This window comes from Nanorana parkeri, unplaced genomic scaffold (genome assembly GCF_000935625.1).
Source record: "Nanorana parkeri isolate BGI_ZX_2015 unplaced genomic scaffold, ASM93562v1 scaffold1773, whole genome shotgun sequence".
In the NCBI taxonomy this organism is placed as follows: domain Eukaryota; kingdom Metazoa; phylum Chordata; class Amphibia; order Anura; family Dicroglossidae; genus Nanorana; species Nanorana parkeri.
The window spans coordinates 170,362-196,754 of NW_017308041.1; the positions used below are offsets into that span (position 1 = coordinate 170,362).

Sequence of the window (26,393 nt, forward strand, 5' to 3'; positions counted from 1 at the left end):
CAGCCACATGTTTTTTTTTAAAAAAAAAAAAAAATGTCCAGGAGGCATTGCTGCTTGGCAAGTATGATAAAGAATACTTGTTATACTTCATTTAAAAATAAAAAATATGCACATGAGGCTGATGTTATTAGTAACTATTGGCGGTTGATTTACACAAAACAGGGGTCCCTAAACTTCAAAACTGGACATTAAGTACAGCACAGTTCAATAGCCATGAATGGAGGATTAACGTCTATTGAAATGCGGCCCAACCACTCCTATAGCGGTTATGATGCATTCTGCTGAAGTGTTTTCTATGCTCTGGTGGAGAAGCATTGAAGGTTCTGAGAACCCAGAAAGCCCTGGGAAATGATAGTGAGAAGACAGGAAGTGGCATCTGAAGCTTTTCTGTCTGCACACCACTTTGAAAGCCAGAGAGTGCCTCTAGCTATTCCCAGTCCCAACCTGTACCAGTGCCAGGCTATGCCAGTGCCGTTTTACATCATTTGCCCTTAAAAAAAACAATATTTGCAGGGCTTTGGTCAAGCTTTTTAGACACTGCTAATACGCATTGAAAACACATCTTAAACGCAGGTTAACACTAAAGGCGCAATAATCAGCATTTCCCCTTTCTAAAGTGTCAACACAAGTGTGAACAAGGAAGTTACACAGCACGGGCTTTAGAAAGTATACTTCTACTGATCCAGTGTGAAACTATACAACAGAGGGCAGTGTAATGCACTGCACAGGTACGCTATTGCATTGCCATTTATTCTGAATGGCACCCCAACACACCACCCTGTGTGCATTGCAGTGGAAAAAAATGATGCATACACAATTTGTTTTGTTCAACACACAGTACCACAACATACGCTGTTGCAGAAGGTAATTTGGAGTGCCATTCAGAGTGCAACACACCAGTGCACCTAGTGTGCGGTGCATTGCGCTGTGGGATCGCATGCACTTAACACACCTGTACCATACCTTAAGCGCAACAATATGGTGTAAACTGGCTCTTAGAGGGCAAGTTACACAGCACAGGTTTTAGGAAGTACATATCCTATTATCCAGTAGGGAGCTGCACAATAGAGGACACTGAGTTTAAGGTAATGCAAGTCAACTTTATGCATTTAGCATAGTTACCACCTTTGCTGAATAGCATTATTAGTCCAATGATTAATTTCACTTGTTGTCTAGAAGAGATTTTTGTGATGGAAGACCTAATGACCAGTTGCAACATTGATTAAGGAATGTTTGTCATTATTGCCACTCATTTTGGAAGCAGAATCTTTTTGTGTTACCAAGGTCATTGTATTGTGCTACTGCTGTGTGCATGTATATTAATAACAAGGAGATCTCATGGGGTTCTGGTTCTCATTTTGCCTTGGGACCCAGGGGAACTTGGCTACAGCTATACTGATAAAGTTGGTAATCTGCAGTTAAATTTCAGGTCACATAAAGCAGCAGCAGATAGAATTTTGCATGACTTGTAGCTACACAATGGTTTCTTAACCCCTTTCCAGACTTGTCTCAAAAAAAAGCAGAGGTCGCCAGACTGGAACAGAGAAATCACTTGACTTGTATTCAGTGGTTCAGCAAAAAGGAGACACAAAACAAATTCTTGCTTTCATAGAAAAGAATATAAAGGATAAAATGTTACATTGTCACCTATTAATTCAGTCACAAAATTATCCGCCGTCTATCAGTGCGTGTCAAGCTAGCCCTTTACGCATGGCAATAATTCCGTGTTCCCACATGACCCTCCAAGTCGAATTTGATATTTTTGAAGACGTCTGCTGCCACAGTGAAAGACCTTTTAATAAGCCACTTATAGCTTTACCATTTTTGAATGATATTGTTTTAAGTTGTACCCCCCTTTACACAGCCCCCTCACATCAATAAACCTTGATTTTTTTTCCCACAGGAGGTTTAATGCCTACCATGTGTGTCTGTGCTCCATTCACAGTAGTCTCAAAGTCTGCAGAGGTTTTTTGTTTTTTAATTTATTCATTTACGTCCCAGAGCTGAGGGTTCATTTCAAATAAAAATAGCCTTCCAGGGGCTGTTTTAGCCCCATTACTGCATACTGCTTTTTATCATGAACCATGTTTAGTGTTCCTTATACAGCAAAAAGGTTTTCCAAGACCCTGCAATCATTTTATTAATGTTGGAGGCACAAATAGAATAAAATGCCCTCCTATGAATAGTTTCAGATAAGAGGCTGGGTATGGCTAAAAGATGTTGCTAAATTCTTAAAAATTTCATAAAATGAAAATACAGGTGCTGCTCCGCAACCAGTCAAAGCATTGGCAGCTCTGAGCCCCACTTTTGTTCTGGTTTATGAAATGAGCCCCAGAACCATTTGTCTTCCCGCAGCTCTAAGTTTATGCAGGTTACTATTAAAGAAAGACTTCTAAGTGTTGCAGCCTTTTCACATCCATGCACACTTAAAGGAGAACTATGAGGTGAGTGCTTTTCACTCACCTCATAGTTCTAGCCGACCTGTGACAATGAGACTGTCACAGGTCGGCTCAGTAGATCGGGAGGTGAGCGAACACATACCGGGTTCGCTCCCCTCTCGATCCTGTCACGGCTCTCTGCCGTGACAGGGGGAGGGGCTGGATTCCCCTCTCCCTGCTCCGATCTGCCAGAACAAACGGTTTCCAGCTGGCCATGACAGTGAGTCTTACGTCCATGGCTTTTACGGTTCTGCTATAAGCTCCTGGTCACTTTAGCGACCATGAACGTATACCAAAACAGTTCCCCCGACGGCCCCTTGTAAAATAATAACGATCTGACAAGCCGCTGATGACAGCTATTAAAAATTCAGGCACCGCCACAATCTAAAGCCTCTTCTCCCCACCTGGAGCCGTACCAGTCTGGGATCTATTTCTCCTCGGATCCCCTCTGCTCTCCCCTGTATGGGCTGAGGCAGCGCGGATCCGAGGAGAAATGGCCGTGGGGGGTTGGGGATAAAGGAAGGAGTATAGGGCATGGTACTATGTGTCCACAGTTGTGTCCCCTGTTATGAATGAACAGGAAGTGCTTTTATAAACACTAGCAACTCAGCAGTAGCAAATTAAAACGATGGGAAAGTGGCCAACTGAGGTTGAAAGCGTGCATGTGGGAAAACACCCTACACCCTGGGCACTCCAATGAGAAGAATGATGCAGCATATATATGCCACGTGGCGAGCAGTGGGTGTTTCGTTACTGTACTGACAGTGGGAGGAGCTTAAAGGGGCATACTCAAATAGAACCTAAGCCTACTCGCTTTATGCAGAGGACACATATTCCACAATCCTTACACCCACACAATATGCTTTCATTATTGTGCCATAAGTGAAAGTCTCAGACACACAAACCTCAGCACAATCGTTTTTTAACAACTGAAACTCTTTCATTATGTATTCTTTTCTCCATGCAGAATATAGAGCATAGAGCTCCCTGAGCCTACCTTAAAGAAGCACATCATTAAAATGGTCAGGGACTTCTTAGCAACCAGCAACTGTTTGAGGCAACACTTTGGTCAAGTGTATGTGATTACTTGAAAAATCCACTTGTCCTCTCGTCTGTGTGCGAGAGGGAGCCGGACGAGTAGCTTCCCGGCCATCCGCTGTAATTGAACGGCCGGCCGGAAGCCTTACATTCAAGCGATTGGGCGTCTCTAGAGATGCACGATCGCTTGTATTCAGTGCGGTTTTACCCCCTCAAAACCCGCAGCCGCCACCACCGCTATCACTGCCATTGCCGGTGCCGAGATCCGCTGTGCCCGGTGTGGCCCGGGACCGGAACGGCTGCTCCATGACAGGAGATCAAAGGGAGTTCGGTACACGAACTCCCTCTGATCTCCTCTCCAGTCCTCGAATGGAGGAAGTGATGTATATTACATCACTTCGGCATTCAACTGTCATGGAGAAGCTGGTGAAGCAGATCTCTGCTTCATCATCATCTCTGGGGGGCTTCTCTGTGGGTCCCTAGGTGACATTGGGGGTCTTGGAGATCCCTGATGTCTCCATAAAGGGGACCTGTCATGTAAATTGGCTATCACAAAAAGAAGCAGCAAAAAAAACCCACTAAGTTTTTTTTAAAGTCCCTCGCCCCCCACATACACATGCAAACATGCGTCGGGTGCGCCTACGTGCAAAAACAACGATTTAACCTATTGTGCCGCACATGTTACATATTGCTGCGAACGTCACAGTGAGAACAATAATTTTAGGGCCATTAATCACTGATAACACTGAACTAATGAGCAGTAAAAGCGTTTAAAGCGTCGGCTATGGCCAGTTTTCGGTGTGGTAGTTTTTTGCGATTTGTGCGGGCGCGCGCAATTTTACGGGTTGACATGTTTGGTGTCTTTTTACCCGACGTGACCCCCGTCTCCATATTTTACCGAAAATATGGGTAATAATAAATGCTTTATAACATAACGTATGGAAAACCATTTTTTCCCCGAAATTTACGGTACTTTTTTTCATTATATAGTAAAAAATAACCCCCCCCAGTGCTGATTATATACCACCAAAAGAAAGCTCTATCTGTCCCCCAAAAAGTTAACATAAATTGTAAGGCTATAGTCCAGTCATGCTGACTGGTGAAATTTTTGACTGACTGGTGAGGCGCCCTAAAATTGTTCAAGCCCTGGTAATTAAAATGTACTATAAAAAACGAGTGCAAGGACTCAAACTGGGGCCCAGTTTACTTGTCCCTTGATACAAAAAATAGTTTTAACCAAACCTTATGTAACCATGCTAAGTGCTTCTTATTTGTCAGGTGACCGCTCTGACCAATCAGTGCTTGCAACTGGCAAGTGAAATTCAAAAATCATAGCGCAAGGTTGCGCTGGATGGCAGTATGGGGTACAGATAGTACACCTGTACTGGCAGAGGTGAAGGACCGTCCGCCGAAAAGTAAGTATGGCGGGGTAGGGATAGATTTGAGTGGCTAATTCCATTTACACAAATTACTTTGTAGTGAACATACCCTTTAGGGCATGTGTGTGTGTTAGTGTGCTGCTGCAAGCTACCACAATATGACATACAGTGGAATAGGGGCAGAGTTCAGCACACACACAATGCCCTATGCGTGCGTTTATTTGCATGCAGATGCCAGGGGCGGCGGGGGTTGGTTTTAATTTTATATTTATTTTTTAAGTTGTTATGACTTTATTTTTTTACTTTTGTTATCACTTTTGTTTTATTTTATTAATTTTAAAGATTGAGCACAGCATTTTGCTGGATCTTCTGTGCAGCCAAGGTTGCGACAGCCGAGACGGGAAGAGCTGCAGGTACAGCACTCCAGTATCAATGATCACACAGAGCAGATCAGAGAATGGACAGTCTCGAATCTGCCCCCTCTCCATCCTGAAGCAATTTTCCATGGTCCCATGTCCCCCAAAAGACGGAGGGACCCTGAAAACCGTGGCGAAGAGGGGTGGGGGGGGGTCTGGGGGGGTGTTTGGACAAGCAGGCTGCTACAAGTTATCTGTACAGCTGCCCAGATCACTTGTACACAATGAACGGCGGCTCCCCTGCTCTACGTTTACCCCTGCTTGCCTGCAGTAGGGCTAAATGTAGACTAAAACCACCTGTCAGGAGATAGGAATCCTGCACCCATGTATATAGAGTGCCAGGGGTGAGAAATACATAATGTACAGAGTTTAGGGATTGTGAGTATATCATGTACAATGGTCAGGAGTATATAATTTAAAGAGTACAGAGGTCAGGGGTATATAATATACACAGTGCCGGGGTCAGGAGTATATGATATACAGAGTGCAGTAGTCAGGGCTATGTATTGTGCAGTCCACAGTACAGAGTGCAGCAGTTTTAAGCAGTTTTAAGCCCTCCTTACCATCTTGTCTTGAATTGTATTGTAACTGTAATGTCTTCCTTATATTGTAAAGCATTGCGCAGACTGTTGGCGCTATATAAATACTATGTTATAATAATAATAATAATAAGTACGCAAGATTTAGCAGTAAAATGTATGTACCACACAGGACAGCATATCACACTGGATTGCTGCACAAATCTTAAAGACATGCACAAAGCACACCATGATTATAGTAGGAATACACATGAATCTTGTATTTAGACTGCTCTTGCAGTTCAGCTTTAAGGGCCAGTTCAAACTTGTTTTGTGTGAACAAAAAAAAATACATTTAAAACACATAAAGACGCACCGAAATACACAAAAAAACATGTTTCCAACTCACATTAGTACACCTAGTAACAAACATCAACAATGCAGGTTGCTACTTACAAACTGTGCAGCAATAGTTGATGGCATTGAAGTTACAGGGGTTTAGAAAAAACAACAACCCTGAATTAAATTGTACTGGTGTGAAGGGTGCTATTGACATTATTGCCACAGCAGATCTCATTGGGCATCTGTGTGTGCTTTGACACACAAGTTTTATATGTCTAACTCTGCATTAGGAGTCATGAGATAAGCCTGGTGCAAAGGTTCACAAATGTGTTTTAGATATAGGATATGCATAATCTTATGCATGTGTTCATGTTTATTATCTCTTATCAAACAAGTATCCTTAAAGGAGCACTATGGGGTTAGGGCTTTTCCCCATAGTTCTCCTAAGGGTAACGGGAGGACACAAACTAGCATCCTCCCGTCACCCTAAGCTGTCTGGATCCGCCCAGCTGCGTGAGTGACAGCTTGCTCTGCCTATCTAGAGGCAGAGCCAGCTGTACCCGCCCCCTCCCCCGTCCGTTCCGCCAGTCAGCGCTGGAGGAGCGGAGGTCAGGACTAGATAAAGGAGGAGCCAGGTAGTTAAAGGAGAACTATGGGGTTAAGGCTTTTCCCCATAGTTCTCAGGGTAATGGGAGGACACAAACTAGCGTCCTCCCGTCACCCTAGGCTCAGCTGTAGCTCGCGGTATACCGAGATGCCGCAGTATACCGCGTGCCGGGATCCACCCAGCTGCCTGACTGACAACTGACTCTGCCTATCTAGAGGCAGAGCCAGCTGCACCCGCCCCCTCCCCCATCCGTTCCCCCTGTCAGTGCTGGCAGATCGGAGTGGGGAGGGGGGAATCCAGCCCCTCCCCTGTCACGGCTCTGTGCCGTGACAGGATGGAGAAGTGAGCGAGCGCCGGTATGTGTTCGCTCACTTCCCAATCTACTGAGCCGACCTGTGACAGTTTCATTGTCACAGGTTGGCTAGAACTATGAGGTGAGTGAAAAGCACCTCAAAAAATACAACTGCGCCTGACTTTTGAGGTTTGTTGTTGAGAATGGAGCTGGCTCATAAAAATCCTGCTGGCTCCTGAATCCCATATTATTTTGTCCACCCCTGTACTAGGTATAGTACGTTAGAGAATATAGTTATATTTGTGCTTATGCAGTCTAGGGATGAGCTCAGGTTCGCACCGAACTTGGTCCGAACCTGACCGTCTCTGAACCCAGAAGGAAGCTCCTTCCGCTGCCACCCAAACAGCTGCGGCTGGGGAATCCCTTGCCCCCAGCTGCATGTAAGCAAAGGGGCAGGTTGCAGTGATGTCATTGACTTTTTATGGCCACATGGCTATATTTGGTCAATGACGTTGACACATTATGTCCACATAAGGTCAATGACATCAGCACAAGCATCCCGCCCCTTTGCTTACACGCATCTGCGTGGACACATGTCCTTTCCGGGTTTAGAGGAGTTCTGGTTTGGACCATATTTGCCCAAACTTGAGTTTACCCTTAATGCAGATGATGTTTATATGCTATTAATAGTATTTTCCCTTCTAATATACACAGATAAAAACATAATTATTACATTGTTTTACAACCAATGTCATTGTAGCCTAATCTATGTAATCACAGGAGTAACATTTTAAAAGAACTATGTGTAAGAAGCCACGTTAATTTCTGTGACCTAAAAACTGGAAAGGTTAGCCGAGACCACTTGGAACAATGACATCAAAAGGTAGCAGGAGATTATTGTATTAGGTTTAAAGGTGACTTCAGTTTTCTGGAGGGAATTTGTGTGAAAACATTGCTTTGATCTTCACTTCACTCCCAGGGCATTACAAAATTAGATTTTTCTAGTAAACATATTTGTGCGGAGTAGAGGTTGCACTTTAAATCATAAGAATTATATTTTGTATTTGAAATAATGCCTCTAAAAATTACAGTGATACAATGACACAAGAGTGTATTCTGATGCACTAGTAATGCAGGAGGAGACGAACGTGCCACCTTGAGGCAAATTGGAATGTCTCAGTGACAGGTCAGCCAACTTCACAAACTGGCCAAGGGGATCCTCTGTGAAGCTGTCATATATTTCCAGTTCAGACACTAACTGCCTTCAAGCTAAAGCCTCCACTATACACACAAGGGTTTCAGACAGTTGTAAATTTCAGACTGAGTGATTTCTACTTTCCAGAATTCCAAATTTTATAATCCCAAGAAAAACTTTTATTGCAGATGACCCATAATGCCCTCTTTGGGAAGAAGTATTGCAGAGGGCCCATAATGCCCTCTTTGGGAAGAAGTATTGCAGATGGCCCATAATGCCCTCTTTGGGAAGAAGTATTGCAGATGGCCCATAATGCCCTCTTTGGGAAGAAGTATTGCAGATGGCCCATAATGCCCTCTTTGGGAAGCAGTATTGCAGATGGCCCACAATGCCCTCTTTTGGAAGAAGTATTGCAGATGGCCCATGATGCCTTCTTTTGGAAGAAGTATTGTAGATGGCCCATGATGCCTTCTTTTGGAAGAAGTATTGTAGATGGTCCATGATGCCTTCTTTTGGATGAAGTATTGCAGATGGCCCATGATGCCTTCTTTTGGAAGAAGTATTGTAGATGGCTCATGATGCCTTCTTTTGGATGAAGTTTTGGATGAAGTTTTGCAGAGGGGCCATGATGCCTTCTTTTGCAAGAAGTATTGCAGATGGCCCATAATGCCCTCTTTGGGAAGAAGTATTGCAGATGGCCCATAATGCCCTCTTTGGGAAGCAGTATTGCAGATGGCCCACAATGCCCTCTTTTGGAAGAAGTATTGCAGATGGCCCATGATGCCTTCTTTTGGAAGAAGTATTGTAGATGGCCCATGATGCCTTCTTTTGGATGAAGTTTTGCAGAGGGGCCATGATGCCTTCTTTTGCAAGAAGTATTGCAGATGGCCCATGATGCCCTCTTTTGGAAGAAGTGTTACAGATGGCCCATGATGCCCTTTTTGGGAAGAAGTATTGCAGATGGCCCATAGTGCCTTTTTTGGGAAGAAGTATTGCAGATGGCCCGTAGTGCCCTTTTTGGGAAGAAGTATTGCAGATGGCCCATAGTGCCCTTTTTGGGAAGAAGTATTGCAGATGGCCCATAATGCCCTCTTTGGGAAGAAAGTAAAGCCATGAGTCTTTTTTTTTTCTTATGCTGTGTGTGTGTGTGTGTGTGTGTGTGTGTGAAAATTTGCAGTAGACACAAGTGCTACCACGGGCCCCTTGGACCTGGCAAAAAGTCAGGTGCAGTGTGTTGTACCCAAAACAAGCTGAGCAAATTCCCAGGTGGGGATATTAATGGGATTATGCCCAATGGGGGATTTGGATTAAGTACAGAAGCATAAAAACCCTTGCAGTTCTATTTCCCCACTAGGAGGATTAGCCCTCACTCCTTTGTCCTGGTGATCACTGTAACTGAGACAGAAAGTGATGGGAAATCCAGCTGTCAGCAAACAAGAGCCGAGGGGAATTCTTCCAATGAAACACCTGTTCCTGTGTCAGCTTTATTATGGGGGAATTCAACTTCATTTATAGAGACTTCCTGTTGCTTCTCCTGGGCAGAAATGATAGAAAATGCTCCCCAATAGGAGACAGACAGCAAACAAATAAACTGACTGGGGTTTAACCTCTTTCTATTCTGTTTAAAACTAAGGAAAACGTTTTTGACTATTCATACATATTTAGAGTTCTACCTGAATCTTGTTTTTTTTTTCATCTTTGGAAGGAGTACACAGGGTTTAGGGCTTGTTCACACCAAGCGCGGAGCGGATCCAGAGCAGGTGCAGACCGGATCAAGACTGTGTCCAATGTATTCCTATGGTATTTTGAGCTCCAGTTCACATCGCAGCGTGCAGATCCAGAGCAGGTGAAAAAACTGCGGCAAGCCCTACTTTATCTGCTCTGGAACGCATCAAAAATGCATCAAAACGCAAAAACGCATGCAAGTGCCTGAAAGCCCATGTTAAACTTAAAAAACAAAAAACAAACAAGAACGGCCCGGAACGCATCAAAAACGCGGCACAACCCACTGCACTGCATGTGCAGAGACCTGACCGGATCTGCTCTGCATTTGGTGTGAACTAGGCCTTAAAGTTGCATTGAACTCAATCTTTTTTTTTTCAATAATGTATCCAAATGAAACAAATATACATTGCCTAGCATTGTACTGTACAAGGCCATTAGAGACAAGGAGGTCTCCAGCAGTTGTCCATCTACTAGTTTGGAAAAGGGAATTGAGAGTAGCATGGAACAGAGGAGTGGCTCGCCCTGCTGTGTCTGTGTGTTTGTGGGGACACAGCTTAGTAACGCATTCAAGGACGGCTCCATAGGACACTGAAAAAGAAAAAAAAAAGGAGACACCTTAAAGGATATTTAAACCCTCCTGTTTTTTTGCATATATCTACTGCTAGCAAGCAGTAGATATATGCAAACAGTTTTAAAAAAAAACCCATCAGTTTAGACTTAACCTGTGTTCCATGCGCGGTCCCGTGCGAAAATGAGAAATTTCTCGAGCGGCCGCAAAGGATCTTGGGGCGTGCGCATTCGCAGTCCTCATTTTCGGCAGGGACGCGACGAGGGACGCAAGGTAAGTCTATGGATGCGCGCACCCGCATGCAGACACCGCTGGATCATAGAGACGCCGCACCGCTGGAGAGAAGACTGAAAACATCAGGAAAGAAGAGGAAGATCGGAAAAAGAGACCTAATTTAAGGTAAGTGCTAACATTAACATGGGGGGGAGGGAAAGTGTTTTGCCTTTAATGTCACTTTAAGGCCTGGTTCACACCTAGTGTATTGTTGCAGTTGAATAAGTGCAACAAAATGCACAAAAAAAATCCCATTCATTCCTATGGCCCCTGTTCACACCTGAGCGTTTTCTCGCAATAAGCAAAATGCCTGTCACTGGAAAAAGTACATGCTTCTTTTTGGCAGATGACATCTCAATTTGTCCTCATAGACCTACTAGTATCGATATCGGTGCCGATACCGAGTATTTGGGCGAGTACTCGTACTCGCCCAAATGCTCCGATGCCTAGCGCGACTACTTCCTGTATCAGGAAGCCGGGCAGCGCGTCATTACACGCTGCCCGGTTTCCTGATTAGCCGGGAGGCGGCTCCATGCTCTCTAGTCACTTGTGACGGATGAAGACCGTTCCTGGTTGGAGAGGCCCCGGGGTGACAGGCTGGACATGCCGAGGTGAGAGGGGACAGGTTGGGACGTCTTTCTTGTTAATCGGGAAGCCGGGTGGCGAGTCTTTGCACACTGCACGGCTTCCCGGCTAATCGGGAAGCCAGGTGGCAAGTCATTACACGCCACCTGGCTTCCTGAATGGGACTTCCGTTACTCGGTAATTGGTATCAGCGAGTACCGAAAAAAATTATCGGTATTCGTACTCGGTACCAAAATACCGGTATCTGTGCATCCCTACTTTTTATATGAAAAATCAACATAAGAGAGTCAATGCAGTTCAGGAGCTCATACACTCCCCCCTTCATTAGGGCTTGTAAGTTAAAAGAGAACTATGGGGTAACCTTTTTATCCCATAGTTCTCTTTCGGGTCACTGGAGGACATGCAGTATACTAACCTCCTCCCGTGACCTAAAGCTCAGTATATAGCGAGCTATTGCCTGCTATATACTGAGAGTGCCTGCAGCTGCTGTTGAGATGCACCCAGCTAGCTGATTGACAGCAGGCTCTGCCTACCCCAACCCCTCCCCATCGGTTCCTCCACTCAGCGCTGGAGGATCGGGAAAGGGGGAATCCCTGCGAGGAGTGGTGACTGACAGTCACTGCTCTCTGGAGGGAGATGATCAGGAAGTGAGTGAGTGATGGTATGTGTTCACTCACTTCTTGATCTATAGAGCCGACGTGTTACATTTTCATTGTCAGAGATTGGCTCTAACTATGGAAATCACTCACCTCATAGTTCTCCTCTAAGTCACTTCAGGAATGCCCGGACTCATAATGATGAAGCGTATTTCTAGATATAGTATCAAATGTTTGCAGCATTAGGTAAATTCATTTTTTTTTGCTGTCCGTGCCCTTTAGGGAGTTTTCCCTTTGCTTCCTGGGTCTGAGTGTAGTTGTCACTGGGACAGGAACTCAGGTGACATTCCCATATGGAAACACAGCAGCAATAGCTCCACAAAGGCATTAACCATTTTGTTTTGTTTTTTATTGCTGTTTTTTTTTATTTTTTTTCATTACCCCTCAACCTTTTGTCCCAAATGGGTACCAGTCACTATGACAAGTTGTTTGGGGAAATCTGCCAAATGTGGACACATAGAGAAAAAGAGGTTGAAAACTGTCTTCTTTTTTTTTTTTTTAACCAAATCCAAAAGTAAAGAGATTGATCCCTGATGGATATTCTGGTCTGAAGATGTGCATCTCTGCTAATTGTACCCTTGATATATGTAGACTGCAAACAGACGAACCTGTTGACCAGTGCCGACAGACAAAACTTTGTTTACACTGGGCCGAGGTAAGGGGATATAGATTGCTGTCCATGCAAATATTAAAAGAACTAACGTGCTTCAAAAGTGCAATTACCCTTTGTGAAAGAACAAGTAATGCATGTTTGTGCCTGTGTTTTGAAGTCTGTCTGTGATGGGATACAGCTTCTGTGTTTTGTGGACACATAGTAGTTAAACAGTGACCTCATCCACCATTTGAATCCTGCACTCATGGTCAATGTGTAACCGGCAATGCGGACTGTTCAACAGCTCCAAGTGCCAAAAATATGAACTTTTTTTTTGTTACCAACACAGCTGAGTTCCTTTTAAAATACAGACATTACCCATTTAGCATATAGTTTACACTACAAATGCTGGCTTACTCTGGGAGATTTTCTAATGTACTTTTAAGTACATACTGTCCTTTTGTAACCTTCATTTAGGACCTCACGCATTTCTCCAACAGATGTGTGCTGGGGCTCAGAATGTAAAGCCATAATACAGGTTATTTAAAGGGCTGATGGCATGTTTGTTTTAATAGCTTGTAAGCCTTACCATTCACCTAGAGGGGAGTGCCTGACTTGTGTCACAGCAGCTCCGCTCTGCAGAACAATCACATCCAGACTTGTCCGTATAGCATCCCATTTATCAGATAAGGGTAATCTCAGTAAGCCCTAGAAATACCAGGTTTTTCTGATACATTTTGGGATGTTTGCCAACTCCTTAGTCTCTGATGAATCAAATTAAAGACATGCGTGATAAGCATCTGGTATATAAAATATAGCCAAGCTTTTTGCAAGGTAATGTGACCTTTTTTGTTACTGTAGCTCCAAAGCAACCACACTTTATCATTTGCAGTTCAGGGCGTACATGTTATATATGTAGTACATGATGGACAGAATATGCTGTAGACAGCTAAATGTATTTCTCTGAATACAGTATTTGTATAGACTGTATGAGGGGAATTAAGAGAAGTAATGCCAAACCTTTTTTTTGGCTTTACTTCTACTTCGGGTCACAGGAGTACAATTTACTAATGTATTCCGGTGAACTAAACTCTGGAAATAGCGGACTGCTGCCTGCTATATGCTGACAGCACAGAGCTGCACTGCAGCTGGAAAGGATCCTGACAATATTGTTGGGATCCACCCCACTGCCTAATTGACAGCTGGCTCTGCCTCTCTAGAGCCAGAGCCAGCTGTGCCTGCCCCCTCCAATGAGCCCTGGGGTAATAGAGAGAGGGGAGGGGGGGGGGAAATCATTGCAGTAACACTGATGGAACTTATCTCAGACACTTTTTATTTGTTCCCCCTATGATTCTGTTCACTGTAGGCTCATAGGCTGATTGTACTCTGACCTCTGATCCACTGACAGAGCCCCAAGAAGTACCCTGTACATACTTCCAGGTATGGGGCCTTACCCCTGCTTCTCCACAGTCGACTTTCAGCGGCTAAGCAGCCAGTCCCCAGGCCCGAGTGCAGTCAGTAGCGTGCTGAGCCCTGTGCATGTTTTGACTTCTGAATTTGCACAGGAATGTTGGTGGGCAACATTGGGTGTTATAGTAAATGTAAGTGTAGACACCTTGGGCGCCAATAAACTGATTGGCGGTTGTAAAGGTTTCACCTGGCCTATCTGATTATGGCACATTGCATTTCACACAAACTATTATGTCACAGCACTTATAGTTTATTAGGTGCAGGAACCATGAATTAGACTATTTTTCATCATTGTCTTCTTGGCGCGATACTGCACACCTCCACCGCACCAAATATCGGCAAACTTCTTTTCTGAAAAATCATTTATTTGGTGCAGATCATGCAAATGTTTGTGTGACGTGTTACACTTTTATTTTATTTACATTTCACGCACTAGTCGCATCTTAATGTTCTAACTCTTTAACTTGAAGTATTATTTGGTGCACCTTCAATAGTCACTCGTTACTTTACTTTGTAGTTGGAAACAAGCAAACTAGTTTGAGTGATTATCAACTTAGAGCGAAAGGGGCCACTTTACACTGAATTCCATTGATATTTAAAACATGCTGCAGAGAAGGACAAACAGCTCCTTAGCAGGCTTTTTTTAAAAATGAGGTTGTGGTGGAAACGTATCTACGTTGTTAGTTTAATTGTTAGCTCATTTGTATCCAGAATAGTGTTAATAATTAACAAAATTGTTATTTTTAGCATTCTTGATCCCCCTGTTAATATATGTTAAGTACAGCTAGTCTTGGTTACGCTACCTAAACAAGTAAAGCCGTTAACATCTGTGCAGTACTTTTGATTTGACTTAATTTAATTTTTCTATGCTGGAGAACAGTAAGTAGTATGTCATTTTAATTCTTTTTAAAACTTTTAGAAACTTCTGCTCATGTGGACTTAAATCATTAAAAGTCATTAGAAATTTCTGATATCTTCATTTTCTCTAGAAAATGAACCTCCTGTACTGGCAAACAACCAACTCATAAGGTCTTTTTTGTGGGTCTGGCTGAAGTAACATACCGCTGACTCACACAAAGTGTTGCAGTGTTTATCAGTGCTGCACTATTAAGAGTGTTAGGGCCCATTCACACCATGTCCGGATCATCACCCGACCAGATTATTTCCGGACCCAAAATGCATCCTAATGTACCCCTATGCTATTTGTGGCCTCTGTTCACTCCACCGCAGTCTATTCCAGACCAGACCAGAGAAATACTGCTTGTCTTATTTTGTCTGGTCTGGAATGCATCGCAAATGCACTGGAATGCACCTGTAAGACCATTTTAAGCAAAAAAAAAAAGCATTCTGAATGTGGCAAAAGCGCTATAAAAATGCGATAAAACGCAATGCACTGCCTTCCAGATCGGGTCCAGAAAGTGTGTGAACCTGCCCTTAAAGTAGATGCAAACCCTCACTGTATTACATTTAGTCTGCATAAGTACAATGTATCAAAACAATTGCTGCCTTAAAGAAGAAAACAATTTTGTTTTCACTTTTTTATTTTTTTGTTGCATCCTCCTATATATCCTTTTTAGAGGTGCACCGAAATGGAGATGTCAAAACCAAAATAAAAAAATTGCAAGGCCGAAACCGAAAATGTTTTATTTTAGTTTTTTAAATTTTTGTAAATATTTAATTTTTTATAAACTTTTTAATTTTTTTATATTAGATATTTCCCTTTTTAAAATAGAAAAAGAGATTGAGGACACAAAGTCCTCTACGGTATCTCTTTTTCTGTATCCCCTGTTATGAATGAACAGGAATCCTCTGAGTGTTTCTGTTCATTCAGAATGTTCACTTGAGAACATTGTGTGTTTTCTATAACCACAACTATGAATGAACAGGAGGAGATGTAGATCCCATTCATAATTGAGGATATAGTACACATACTATGTCCTCAACTATGTACAAACACTCAGCAATCACTGATCGCTCTGTGTTTGTACCCGCTCTCCTCTCTGACACGCTGTCACAGGAGGCTGAGCATGCGGAGCAGGGAGGAGAGCTCAGCCTCCTGTGACAGCGCGGGCTGTCTCCGCCCACACACTGCTCTGCCGGACTGTGATAGGAGGCTGAGCGGTGTGGGAGGAGAGACGCCGACCACTCACAGCGTTCTCCCGCAGTGCTCGGCCGGCTGTCACAGTTTCTCTCCCTGCTGGGACACAGAGCAGCGCCCAGCGGGGAGGAAAGAAACCTGGGATGCGCCAAAAGTGCAATTTTCGGCCGATATATCCGTGCATCCCTAATCCTTTTATTCAATTTTTATTTGAAGGACTTGTGTATTCCAATATTTTGATCTACACTGCTTGCCACTTAGGAGGGGACTTTCCAAAATGGCAAACACACATAATAATATGTAAACTCCACAACAGCACCCCGCCCCCCACAACCGACACACAGCGGACCCCAGCCTGTATGCGAAAACGGGTTGTTTTAGAGTGTGGGCTATTATGAACAAGGGTTTCATGCCAGCTCCACTCTGGGGGTACTATAGAATCTTTGGTCTAATGAAAAATGTCACCGATACCAGTTGTATGCACAATAACAGCAGGTAGGTAATAACATTGTGTTGCTGCTATGTACTTGCAGTAGCGGCAATATTTTAGACCAGCCTAAGGCCTTGTTCACACCAAATGCAGACCAGATCCGGTCAGGTTTCTGCACACGCAGTGTAGTGGGTTGTGCCGCGTTTTAGACGCGTTTTGGATGCGTTTTTCATGCGTTTAGGGCCGGTTTTGCTAAAAAAATAATAATATATACATTTTTTTTTAAGTTTAACATGGACTTTCAGGCACTTGCATGCGTTTTTGATGCGTTTTTGCGTTTTAGATGCGTTTTTGATGCGTTCCAGACCAGATTCAGAGCAGGTAAAATAGGGCTTGCCGCATTTTTTTCATCCGGTCTGGATCCGCACGCTGCGATGTGAACTGGAGGTCAAAATACCATAGGAATACATTGGACGCAGTTTTGATCCTGCTCTGGTCCGGTCCGGATCTGCTCCGCGCTTGGTGTGAACAAGCCCTTACCCAGCAGGAAGCACATCTAGAGTGGTCCCTTCAGCAGCTGAATCTCTATTGTAATGGGACATGGCCTTCTAATTGTCCTCATCAGCTCACACCACCTCTCTACCCCCCAGCTTCTGCTAAGTTATATATAGCCACTGTAATCTCCAGCTTGGCACTTCACGCCACCAATTCTCCCACCCAATCTCTTCTACGGGCTGGAAGGACTGCATGGGGAGGTACAGCTTACAGCTCCTTGTTGAGGCACCACTCACAACTGGACCTGCAACTACCCCTATCACTACCACTGTGCCAGCACCCTTCTACCCTCTGGTCACCACTGTGCTTGAACTCCCCTTCTCAGTCACGGAATGCATGCGTTATGATATTGTGTTTGAGCATGCAGTGCTGTTTAGACTGTTGCTAATGGGATCTTACACAGATTGATATTTTTACCAGTCATGCCAAAGTTGATTTTTATTGAGTTCTGTTTTAAGAGAATTGTCTACAGAAATAGTGCATGTGTAAATCTACTTAAAAGCAGAACTCTAGACAATTGTAAAAAACCCTTGATCATCTAGCTACATGTAAAAAAATTATTTTGAACACTACTGCTATACGTTCAAATCTGTCATTAATACTGTAATACCACAATACCTTGTGTACCAGAGTGCTGCAATGCTTGGAGGCGAGCCATCGGCTAGAATATGTAGCGTATAGCTATGCAGCAAACGTAGACTTACAGGAAGAGGCGATCATAAAAGCACCTCACCAGTTTATAAATGCTGAAGGAGAGAAGATGCAAGAAATTGTAGACTCTGAACAGTGTTGTAACCATCAGGCTATATAAAGTGGCAGGGTTGTGTAAATCACAAAACTGGCTGGACATAATTACAGATTTGAGTAGGATTGGACCTAAGCCATTTCAATTGTTTGCCATTTCAAATCGCTTTTTCAAGCCCCCCACAACCGACACACAGCGGACCCCAGCCTGTATGCGAAAACGGGTTGTTTTAGAGTGTGGGCTATTATGAACAAGGGTTTCATGCCAGCTCCACTCTGGGGGTACTATAGAATCTTTGGTCTAATGAAAAATGTCACCGATACCAGTTGAATGCACAATAACAGCAGGTAGGTAATAACATTGTGTTGCTGCTATGTACTTGCAGTAGCGGCAATATTTTAGACCAGCCTAAGGCCTTGTTCACACCAAATGCAGACCAGATCCGGTCAGGTTTCTGCACACGCAGTGTAGTGGGTTGTGCCGCGTTTTAGACGCGTTTTGGATGCGTTTTTCATGCGTTTAGGGCCGGTTTTGCTAAAAAAATAATAATATATACATTTTTTTTTAAGTTTAACATGGACTTTCAGGCACTTGCATGCGTTTTTGATGCGTTTTTGCGTTTTAGATGCGTTTTTGATGCGTTCCAGACCAGATTCAGAGCAGGTAAAATAGGGCTTGCCGCATTTTTTTCATCCGGTCTGGATCCGCACGCTGCGATGTGAACTGGAGGTCAAAATACCATAGGAATACATTGGACGCAGTTTTGATCCTGCTCTGGTCCGGTCCGGATCTGCTCCGCGCTTGGTGTGAACAAGCCCTTACCCAGCAGGAAGCACATCTAGAGTGGTCCCTTCAGCAGCTGAATCTCTATTGTAATGGGACATGGCCTTCTAATTGTCCTCATCAGCTCACACCACCTCTCTACCCCCCAGCTTCTGCTAAGTTATATATAGCCACTGTAATCTCCAGCTTGGCACTTCACGCCACCAATTCTCCCACCCAATCTCTTCTACGGGCTGGAAGGACTGCATGGGGAGGTACAGCTTACAGCTCCTTGTTGAGGCACCACTCACAACTGGACCTGCAACTACCCCTATCACTACCACTGTGCCAGCACCCTTCTACCCTCTGGTCACCACTGTGCTTGAACTCCCCTTCTCAGTCACGGAATGCATGCGTTATGATATTGTGTTTGAGCATGCAGTGCTGTTTAGACTGTTGCTAATGGGATCTTACACAGATTGATATTTTTACCAGTCATGCCAAAGTTGATTTTTATTGAGTTCTGTTTTAAGAGAATTGTCTACAGAAATAGTGCATGTGTAAATCTACTTAAAAGCAGAACTCTAGACAATTGTAAAAAACCCTTGATCATCTAGCTACATGTAAAAAAATTATTTTGAACACTACTGCTATACGTTCAAATCTGTCATTAATACTGTAATACCACAATACCTTGTGTACCAGAGTGCTGCAATGCTTGGAGGCGAGCCATCGGCTAGAATATGTAGCGTATAGCTATGCAGCAAACGTAGACTTACAGGAAGAGGCGATCATAAAAGCACCTCACCAGTTTATAAATGCTGAAGGAGAGAAGATGCAAGAAATTGTAGACTCTGAACAGTGTTGTAACCATCAGGCTATATAAAGTGGCAGGGTTGTGTAAATCACAAAACTGGCTGGACATAATTACAGATTTGAGTAGGATTGGACCTAAGCCATTTCAATTGTTTGCCATTTCAAATCGCTTTTTCAATCATGGCTGGCATAATCTACAATGACTGCCCACATCTTAGTGGGGTATGGGGCAAAGGCAGTAAAATACAGTAGGTAAAGGCAAAGTTTTTTTTGTTGTTTTTTTAACTTTTCAATACTTTTTTATTGAGAATCTTCAGTTATACAAAACAGAAGAAAAGAATATCAAACAAGAAATCAGGTCTGGATAGGAGCAAAATATCAATATGAGAGAAAGAGAAAAATATATGCACTGGACCCATAAGTCATGTACATTTTTCTCATGTTGGGATCCCGAAGAGGGTCCAGAGACATGATGACAGAGCCACGGGTACCTCTATTACCTAAAGCCATGGGGAAGGTACGTCGTGCTGAGACCACAGATACCAAGGTTGCTATTTCTTTTGGAAGCTCGCTATTGTGTCATTACGGATTGCGAGCACTCGTTCGTATTTGCAGTGTAGCTGTAATATCTGTAGAGTCTCTCAAAGCACACTGTAAAAAAAGAAATGCACACATTTATGAAAGAAAAACTGTGCATTTATTCTTTTTTTTTTGCATTGGAGCAAGTGAAGCATTGCAACCATGATCGAGGGTGCAATGCTCTGACTCCTGCAGATTGTTCCTCCAGTCCCCGTCTATACCAAATATGCTGTAACATGAAACATGGTGTTAAAGGTAAACTTAGCCTTTAAGATGCAGATTCTTATTATAGCACTTCTACGCGAGAAAGCAATAACCTTTAGCGAGACGTCTATAGGAAAATCTTTGTTGTAAGTTGTGCTTTACTGGAACAGTTTTTGTTTTGGAAATAATTACAAAACGGTTGCACTGAGTGTTCTGGAGTGGAAATAGATTGTGTATCTTAATAATCACTTATTTGTTTTAACCGTCAAACATGCACAATCATTTTATTGTAATGTCTCTTTTATCCGTCGAATGGCACAGTTAAATGTGACGTGTCACTGAGACAGCAGTGTGGTTTGTTAACAGGAAATGTACCCTGAGCTCATCATTATTATTATCTGAGTTCACAGGCCATACATGCATACGTGAACAGTCTTCACTTCAGTGGGTATGGAGAAATGAAGAGACTTCCACATACTGTACTGCTCATCACACAATCTCTGAAATCACTTGCTGGCTTCTATATAACTGTGTAGGTGATCTGTATCAAAATGGATAGCTGTAGTATTACAATAATGCTGTACCAAACAATGTAACAAGACCATAGGGGCCTCCATTACCAATTAACAGTCCTATATGCCGATGCATATGCAGACTCCAGCTGTAAAATGAAATAATCCCAAGGCACATGCCATAGTGATGTTACAGTGCATATATTTATCAAACTTGTTTTTTTTTTTTTTTGGGGGGGGCAATCGTTATTCAGTGTCCTTTTGTAATTGTTTTAAAAAAGAACTCCGGGTAGAAATGTTATCGACCTTTGCAGTGGGGCTACACCTGCATTGCAAGGGTTAACTGCTTATTTTTGGCTAGGGTAAAAAAAAAAAGTCATACTCGCCTGATCCTCCATGATCAGTCCCTGGAGCATCTCTTCCCTTCCTCTGCAGTAGTCTAGGAATCCTTGAGTCATCACGTCCAATACAGTGTATAGGACATGAGGATACTGAGGGACATACCATTGCTGCAGGGTAGCAGCCATCTCCGACGATCCCTAGGCAAAAAGGAGCAGTTAGCACTTGCAGTGTTGCAAGGTTTAATAAAAATTTCTGCCTAGAGGATGTCTTTAAAATAGAACTAAAGCCTGTTTTTTTTTCGGGTCACAGATGTACGTTTACTAAACCACGTCGAAGGCAGGGTTCCTGACTGACAGCCGACGCAGCCTCTCGAGCCAGAGTCAGCTGTGCCCGCCCCCTCGCCTGTCTGTCCACAAGGGACGTGCGGCCATTGAGGAAAAAGGTGTTAGCTTCAAGTCTGAAGCACACAGCTTTTTCATCATTCAGAGCAGCTTCAAATCCTCCCCGCTGTTTAACCTGTCATGGACGGAGCGCTGCCTGTTAATTACAGGTGGCGCTGCATCTGGCTTTTGACAGATAAGTTAGGTTACACAGCAGCGGGCTTCCCCACTGCTTTGTGTAACCTAACATAGTGAGGCAAGAGCTATCACAGCCTCTACTCTGTGGGCTCTGTGAGCTCTGTGGATGGTTTGGACCAATGGCAAAGCGCCATTAGTCCAAGCTGTCCAATCAAAAAAAAGAAAAAAAAAAACCCAGTGAGGACATCGATCTCGATGCCTCACCAGTGATGAGCAAGTGAGGGACAGAGAGGCACCTCCCTGTCCCCTCCCTCTCTCCTCCCTCCTCTACACATAGCTTGGTTACCTAGTTGGGGGTGGGGCTTCGATTGGATGGGGCGGAGCTTCAGCTTGCTGGGGATGCGGCTTCTGTGTGCTGGGCTGGGGAACGCCGCACCCAGCACGGAAGGCACCGCACGTCATTACTGTCCACCCAATGAGCGCTGGAGGAACAGAAAGGGGAGAGGGGATCCCTGCGTTGAGCAGTGACTGGCAGCCACTACTTTTTGAAGGGAGAAGACATCAAGAGCTGAGTGATGAGTGGTCACCTGATCACTCAGCTCTCTGTTTATAGAGCCTGTGTCTGATGGTTGCAGTGTCCCATGCCAGCTCAAAGCTGTGGGGGGAGTAAGTCTTACTTTCGCCACACGTCTGCTTTAATATCTGTCACAGGGTAGTGCTCCTGATGAAAATGCCAGTTTCCTGCCTGTCCTGATGACTTGATTGCTTCAGTACGTTTTTTGCATGAACCTTTTGCTTTGCCCTGCATAAGCAAAGCAGAGAAAAGTCAATGTGTTGTCAATAGCTATAAACTACCATGGTATGCACTGGATACAGAATAAAGGTTGGGCTTTGAGTAGTTTGTGCTGTGCTCCTGCTTTCATGGATCAGCCACCTACAATATATTCAAGGCCAAAACAGAAGGTTCTTTTTTACTTGCTCTAGGTATTATGAATTGGCTCTCTGAGTACACTTGCTTTTTTGCCCTCACATTCTGATATGCTTGTCCAAATATAGTAAGGACTAATGTTTAAATGCCAAATTTACATGACAGACGTGTGTGTGTGAATTTAAGCCAACGCATGGCCCTTGCTGATACAGTATAGCCATCTATGGAGAGATCTGGGTTAGACCTTCTGAGCATGGGGCTGGGTGTTCTGTGTCAGCACAGGCTAAAAAGGCAGTGAGTGAGCTGCTCACAGGGCCACTGACTGAAAGTCTGTGTTCCCACACTCATCCCTTTATGTTAACTGTTAATATTGTACATGTAAACGTTATATGTGTCTGAATATTAGAAATGCTACACATCTATAAAGCCCATTTTAGTATGCAAGGTACATAAGCTAATGTATTTTGTATTTGTATTTCAGTGTGCAAAGACCCACCATATAAAGTAGAAGAGTCTGGTTATGCTGGTTTCATTCTGCCCATAGAAGTCTACTTCAAAAATAAGGTACATCATAAAAGAAATGTGTGTAATAAATGATCATGTTTTCCATGAGTTATGGTGGTCGCTTTCTGACAAAAACAACATTCCAATCTCTGTTTCCTTCCAAAAATATAGCGTCAAGATATATCAGACAGAAAACAATCCTACCCAAAGGTAATTAATACTCCTGGGCCAACTCTGTTTACATGCACATTTAAAAAAAAAAAAAATATGTATGGGTTCCCTGTCTCTTCAGCTTGCATGATAGAGTAAATTTGTGCTTTGTACAGGCTGGAGGAAGCAAAACTTTTTTTTTCCGTTTTGGATACAGTGGGTAAGGCTAAAACCAAAGTCTGATTTGTTTGTAGCTATCCAGGGCTATGGTGGTGCCAGCAGGGCCACCCAAGGTTCAAATTTTAGAGGCTTCAGCGGGAATCTGACACAATTTGGTTGGTTACTGGCACTGTGACAACTGTTTTCACCAGACCGGAAGTAAGGGGAAAAAGCAACACGGACACCTATAAAATTCTGTCAATTGACATACAGTTTAATTAGTTTGTGCCACTGCTATGCAGACTAAGGGCCGGTGCACATCTGGGCAAATCTGTGACCACGCAGCAATCGTGTCCATCAAATTTATTTGCTAATGACACCCCAGTCGCGCCAGACGGATTGTGCGGTTTTCCGCCGTGATTCCGCCCGTGCATCCGAGCACTAAAACAGCTGTGTGTCGTGTATCGCAAAAAAAAAGGTATATGTACCTTTTTCTGGGATTGCCGCTCAGATGTAAATCAATGGGGTCGCGCTGCAATTGTTGTCTGCAATTGTGCAGGGCCGCGGGATACCGGGACGCACGTCCCAGATTGCTCAGGTCTTCACTGGGCCTAAGAGATCTGACTTGACTGACGTTTCTGGCCTGCAAGTTTCAAAACCAGAGACCGCAAGGTAACCAGTATTTTTAGAAGGTTAGCAGATCAGCAATGACGGCTTCTTTATTTATGTTAGTACGGCTATTCTTTACTGACACTATACAATGTCAAGCCTAAAACACAATGTGGCAAAGCACACTCAGCCATATGTACCGCTCCAGGCTTATTTTCCTAGAGGAACCAAACATGGGTGCTCAGGACACATTTGTGTGCTGAGTTGCCATTTATTTTTAATGGCACTTCAGTGCACCACAATGCATGTTAACACACTACTTGAGCAGTGTGGTGTGCTGCATTACAAAATATAGTGCATGCACCATTTTTTTTAGTGCGTTAAGCAGCCTATTCAAATGAATAAGCAGCTATGTATGAAAGCCTACAAAACAAATTAATAAGCTAGGTAGAATCCATGATAACTAGAGGATCTTGATGCATAGTTAAAATGTCCACAAACAAGCTAAATTTGTTGAGAATAGGCAACAAATGACAACAGCAGCCCCCCTCTCTCCCACACCCGAGCTGATTGCAGTGGGGGAAATGTCAAATAAGCCAAGTTGAATCTTTTCATGTGATCACTGTGGCTTTCCTCAAAGATAAGCAGGAGGTTGTGGCCTTTTTCTTCCCAGAGGAGTAAAGGTTCAGGCTTAGAGCTTGGACTACTGTAGCTTGTATGTTATGGTAAAAAATCTTTCTGACCGCCTAAGGGTGACCATACACAATACAATCAGATTGTATAATCTCTTTGCTCACCTATCCCGCAATAGGTGAGCAAACCTAAACAATCAATTGACTTTCTACGCAATTTCACAGGCCATTGCTCTACAGTTGTTGTCTGATCTAAAGGAGGTTGTACAATTAGGCTGCAAAGTGTATGGTCAATTTAAGATTTGTAGCAATCCTTAACAACAGGGCTATGAAGATATTATATGAACTTGAAACATGTTAATTTAGAAATAATTCCCTGATAATCACAAGGTGTATGGGCACCTTTAAGCTGGCCATAGACAAAAGTCTTGCGATAGTTGTAAGGTGTATGGGCACCTTTTAGAAAGTGAAACTGAGCCAGACAAGTGCACAGTGGAAAGTTTTCTAGCTAATTAATTGTAAAGGTGTACACCTAGTATGCGTGTGCTTGGGTAGGAATTTTTTTTTTAGCCCTCATTCACACTGTAATCGGCCAGCACGTACAGCTCCGTGCAGGGCCGTATCGAGCAGCTCCCGGGAAGGACAGGTGGTGCGTGTGATTAGTTTGCGGCCCCCGTCCTCTATGGGATTACGCGGCCGTACGCCCCCCTACGATCACCCGCCCTGCACGTCGGTGAGGGTGAGCGTACTAGTACGCTGACAGGATGGATCCTGTCAGTGTCCGAGCCGGAAAACAAGCACCACTACGGACCTGCACTTGAGGTGAGCGTAGGAGGGCGTACGGCTGCGTAGTAATCACATGCAGCACCTGTCCTTCCAGGGAGCTGCTCGATACGGCTCTGCACGCAGCACGGAACTATACGTGCGGACCGATTACAGTGTGAATGAGGGCTTAAAGTAGAACTCCGAGGAGACATTTTATTAACCCTTGCCTTCCCCACACTGTGCAAGGGTTAACTGCTCATTTTTGCCTAAGGTAAAAAAAAAATGATACTCACCTGAACCCCAGAGCCTAACATTTTTGCCTGGAGTTCTTCTTGAAAGGAGGCTTCAAGTTTAAATGAGACTTCCAGTATATCATATACATGTCTCTAGAGCAGCCTTTCTCAACCACCAGGGTGCCCTGGCACCCTTAGGTGCCTTCTGGCTTCCTCAGTGGTGCCTGGAAATGTTCTCACAGCATCATCAGCTAATCCAGGGAGGGTGGGATCCATTCAGAAAAAGATGGCAGTTCACCTCCTTTCCGGCCTGCTCTTCCTTCCACCATCTGCCATGTTGCCACAGCTGCGGCTCCCATGATGCGATGATAGGACTTCTATGTGAAGGTGCTTCTGATGTGAAGGGAGAATTCTAATATGAAAGGGTGGCTCTGATGTGAAGAGAGCTCCTGATGTGAAGGGGGGACTCTGATGTAAAAGAAGGATGGGAGCTATGATGTAAAAGAGAGTGAATCTGATGTGAAAAGAAAGGGCTCCGAATATAAAGGGGATCCTAAAGTTAAAGGAGGGAATCTGATGTAAGTGGAACCACATTTTTTTTATGTTTTTGCAAGGAGTCCCCCCTTACAATCTATAACACATTCCTATCTGGGAATGTGTTTTACATTTTAGGCTGGGGTGCCTCAAGATTTTGCATACTTTTAAAGGGTGCCATGGTTGAAAAAAGGTTGAGAAACGCTGCTGGGGAAGGGAGGGGG

The 26,393-nt window shown here is 43.8% G+C and overlaps 1 protein-coding gene across 3 annotated transcripts in view; it reads left to right on the forward strand.

Moving 5' to 3' along the window:
- MLLT3 (MLLT3, super elongation complex subunit) overlaps window positions 1-26,393 on the forward strand; it is a 196,778-nt gene that overhangs the window by 93,015 nt on the left and 77,370 nt on the right. For all 3 annotated transcript variants that reach the window (XM_018571521.1, XM_018571520.1, XM_018571522.1), the window contains one exon: window positions 23,065-23,147. In XM_018571521.1, coding sequence (XP_018427023.1) covers window positions 23,065-23,147 — 83 coding nt within the window. The remainder of the gene's footprint in view (window positions 1-23,064; window positions 23,148-26,393) is intronic.